Source organism: Triticum urartu, chromosome 5A, assembly GCF_056163025.1.
Source record: "Triticum urartu cultivar PI428250 chromosome 5A, HENAU_Tu73, whole genome shotgun sequence".
NCBI classification, from domain to species: Eukaryota; Viridiplantae; Streptophyta; class Magnoliopsida; order Poales; family Poaceae; genus Triticum; species Triticum urartu.
Genome location: NC_141877.1, coordinates 623586914 through 623591110, shown reverse-complemented (window position 1 = coordinate 623591110; position 4197 = coordinate 623586914). Strand labels below are relative to the sequence as shown.

Below are 4197 nucleotides of genomic sequence, written 5' to 3'. Positions count from 1 at the left end.
GGTGTTATTCATTGGAGAGAGATGGTGAAATTGGACCATCAGAAGGGAGATGAAAACTAACCCAACAGACTGGATAAGGAAAAGGAAAATAAATAACATGCAATGAGTAAATATAAATGCAATGCACCACATTATAAATCATTTTTTGCACTACAAAATAGGTTTGCAAAAAATAGAGTACCTGTAAGCCGAGTGCCGTTTATCGGGTACTCGCCTTACATCTAGCTCCATCATGGAGCTGCTTGTGGTCTACATGATCTCCACGTGGAAATAATAGTTGCCGAGCCCTAACTCTAAGCCGAGCGCATTTGTTCTATGTGCCGAGTATTGTACGCAAGTCGAGAAACTTTTTTCGACCCACTCGACTTATTTGGACATAACCCGAGTCACTTTTTTTTGCCGTGTGTTTGCCATTCCATACTCGGCTTATGTGAATGTAAGTTGAGTACCCGTGTATCTGCACTCAGACTTACGGCCTGCCATACGGCAACATGTGACTTCCCTGTAGTGAATACTATCATAGAAGGGGGCTGCCAAACTAATTTTACATGTCCTTGACGTTTATGTGACCTTATCTCAACAGGCAAGATTAATGCATGTCTATGTGTTAGACGTGATAGGTTGTCCTGCCGTATATACATATGAAGATGCCACAGGCGATCTCCTGCCTTCTCTCAACGACAGTGACGCCACGGGTCCTTGTCCTCTCCATCTGCCGCTCTAGTGGCGGGAGCGGGTGGGGACCCGATGATCTTCTTGGTACGTAGATAGGATAGGCATAGTTTTCTGTCAGAGGTACTGCATCAATGATGAAGACGGCGCCGCGTTGGAATAATCTGCTTCTACTCTTCCTCCATCTTGGTGATGTTCTAATGCGCGGCACCGAGGAGCAGGTGGCTCGGTCTTCTTGCCAGTCTCTAGTTCCGGTGAGATTTGTGTCCGCTGGACGACGCACGAGGGTGGCGTTGGTTGGTATCGCCCATTGCAGTTGTGTTTGGTGTCTTGCAGTGGGGTGCATGGATGGAGACAAGCAGTGACATTCATTTTCTTCGACCACATTTGATGAAGTTAACAACGCTGGGATTTAGCGGACACGGGGAAGAACCCCGGCCGACGTGCCACAAAGTCTCGATCTCGTCGCTTGCGGCGGTCCGTTTCATTGGCTCAAAAAGCATCATTGTAAGTGAAGGTGCTCCTACAGGTCTGGATATAACGGCAACTCCCCTTTTTCTTCAGTGTTGCCTCGGTGACTGTGGAAGGTGAAGATGGACGACGTTTCGGCATGGCACAAGATTCTGCCGGGTGAAATTTTAGTTTTACTTCCTGTGGAGTCTTTGATGTAAAACTGCAATACATTTATGTATGTCTCTTGTGGTGATGTAATCTTTGTAGTCCGTTTTTCTCGTGAAATATATGTGGCTACTTCAAATCAAAAAGTTGACGCAGCAAAGCGCGTGACAAACTTTCTACTCCAGTACAGATGAATCGTGGAGGAAGCTGACGTCCGGAAGGAAGCGAGAAGCCGCTCAAGTCGGTCAAGTTTTTCCTTTCAAGGATAAGTCGGTTAAGTATTTTTTTAGGGAAGTGTTAAGTCGGTTAAGTGTGTTTCCATAAATAAATTGATAATTAGCTCAACAGCATATTAGTAGTTCATTGTGCACCTAACCCTAACCCAGACGCGTGGTCGCTCGCAGGGATTCTGCCCGCCGCCTGTCTCCTGATTTCTGTCTGAATCTGATCGCCTTCAACATCTGATCGAGCTGTGGTCCCTTCTGAATCTTACCGCGAAGGCGCGATCAAGCACACGGCCAAGCGCAGCGATTCCGATGTCGCCCATCGGGAGGTTCGTGCTCTTCTTGACCCTGTTTGCTGCATGGCGCCTCCGCTCGACCCTGTTCGCCGAGGTGCCTCCAGCTCCTGGTGTCGACTCCGCGTCCGCGATCGGGAACGCATCGTGCGTGGCCCTCGCCAGGGAGGCCGGCGTCCGGGCGAAAGGCGGCACGGCGCGCAACTTCATCATTTCGCCGCTGTCCATCCACGCGGCGCTCGCGAAGGTGGCCGCCGGCGCGCGGGGCGACACGGTTAACGAGCTCCTGCGGTTCCTCGGGTCGGCGTCGCTCAACGAGCTGCACCGCGCGGCGGCGACCGAGCTCGTCGGCAGGCTCAACGGCCTAGCGCAGACGTCCTTCGCCAGCGGCGTGTGGGTGGACCGGATCATAGTTGCCATGTTTCCGGTACGGTTGGAACGAGGAACGAAAGACGAGAGTCGGTGGCTAAAAAAAATAGGGTACAACGAGGGTATACATCTCTCGAACGATTTTTTTATAGCGAGGACGTGATCCAATCCGTTTGGGTACGATGAATCCGGTACGATACCATGGTCGAGGAACGCAGTTCCTGAAGAACGACGACTCCCTGATGGTTAGGATTCCTTGTTGTTAATGGATCCCTTGTAATTAATGGACTGAAGGAAGAACGAGGAGTAATTGAAAAAAGAAACGACGGCCTGAGTAAATTATGCCTCGCGTTTTGGCTTTTGGTTCCTTGAACCTGAATCGAGGAGCAGGCTGCGGGGATGCCGAATCTTCATCGAATCGTACTGAATCCGACCTCGTTTCCGAATCCGATTCCGGGTCGATGAATCGGGATCGAGGGACGGCCCACCGTTCCCTGTTTCCGGCTACTATGGACCGGATGCTGGCGCTAAGGCCAGAGTTCACGGCCATCGCCGCGTCGCGGTACAACACCACGGCAGAATCCGTGGACTTCGTGTCGGGGGCCGAGCAGGCGAGGCAGCGCGTGAACGCCTTCGTGGCGGACGCCACCAACAAGCACATCATCGAAGTCCTGCCTCCGGGCTCCGTCAACTCCAGCACGGCGGTCGTCCTCGCCAACGCGCTCTACTTCAAAGAGGCGTGGTCACAGCCGTTCGACGTCTCCACCGTGCCGTTCCACATCTCAGCCGGCGGCACCACCGTGCGCGTGCCATCCATGACCACAAGCCGGTCACAGCACATCGCGGTCTACCCGGGCTTCAGGGCCCTCAAGCTGCCGTACAAGAACGACGTGGAGCAGCAAGCTGAATTCTACATGCTTATCCTATTACCGGACAGGGACACTGTTAGTCTCGCCGATCTGTACGACAAAGCCGTGTCGACGCCAGAGTTCATGAAGACGCACACGCCGACAGGGAAGGTTCCGGTCAGGCGGTTAATGGTCCCCAAGTTCAAGTTCACGTCCGAGTTCGAAGCGTCATCTGACATGCGGAAGCTTGGTGTCACTACGGCTTTCGAAGGCGGCGACTTCTCGGGCATGATGACCGTCGGGAAAGGGCTTTCCATCAACGGGGTGTACCATAAGGCCACTATAGAGGTGGACGAGGTAGACACCGTGGCCGCCGCTGCCACCGCCGTCGTCGGGTTAGGTAGTGCAGGACCAGGGCATGGAGTAGATTTCGTGGCAGATCGGCCTTTCTTATTTGCCGTGGTAGAGGAGGGGACAGACGCAGTGTTGCTTCTTGGTCACGTGGCTAATCTTCTCGCTCGCTAAATAAATAAATTATTATTTTATAAAATGTGGAATCCTTTGATTGTCGGCAGAATTATTGTAACATTGTTCGTTGGTCATGCGATTAATCGTGCCACCACATGATGCGCAGAACATGCCACAATGCTATCTCTCGCGACCGTTACGCCATATTGGCAAAAGGTGGAACCCTTGTGGCATCAACGTGCTCAATATTTTCATCCGCTGATCAGTGGTTTATAGAAAAGGTTTACTGTACATATAGTTTTTTAATCAATAATTTGTAAAGTCATGTTTTCTGCTAACCTGACCCTCAGTTTTTTGTTGTTAATTCGATGAGGACTGACGCCATCGCTGAGAAGGGAACTCTTCTCATAGAACTCCATATAATCTAAAGATAACAAAACAATTATATGCAATGTTATGTCTTGTTCCTCTAGTGGTAATAACAAATGCTCTATAGAGTTAATTTAGCCTGATATTTGCCATAGCATGATATTTGAAACTTTGATTAAGCACAACAAGATTTTAAAATTTAGACCGTGCTATGTGGGAGAGAGAGACGGGAAGCATCGCACAGGAATAGTGTTCTTATTTTATGGGCCTATAGTATTTCGCAGTTGGTTGGCCCAATTAACAGGAGAGAGCCCAAGTAGGTCTGCGGAGAAGTGG

General features: G+C 50.6%; 1 protein-coding gene across 1 annotated transcript; it reads left to right on the top strand.

The window, feature by feature from the left end:
* The first annotated feature begins 1826 nt into the window (after nt 1-1826).
* Nucleotides 1827-3549, top strand: LOC125530948 (putative serpin-Z12). The gene is made up of 2 exons (XM_087524694.1): nt 1827-2213; nt 2692-3549. Exons 1-2 carry the CDS (start codon nt 1827-1829, stop codon nt 3547-3549), a joined length of 1245 nt encoding a protein of 414 aa, XP_087380820.1.
* Nucleotides 3550-4197: the final 648 nt, after the last annotated feature.

Bases quoted from the DNA above. Each gene is read 5' to 3' on its own strand.
- LOC125530948 (XM_087524694.1), top strand. From the start codon at position 1,827: ATGTCGCCCATCGGGAGGTTCGTGCTCTTCTTGACCCTGTTTGCTGCA. The intron at 2,214-2,691 runs ATCATAGTTGCC...GCTACTATGGAC, and splicing joins GCGGCGTGTGGGTGGACCGG to CGGATGCTGGCGCTAAGGCC.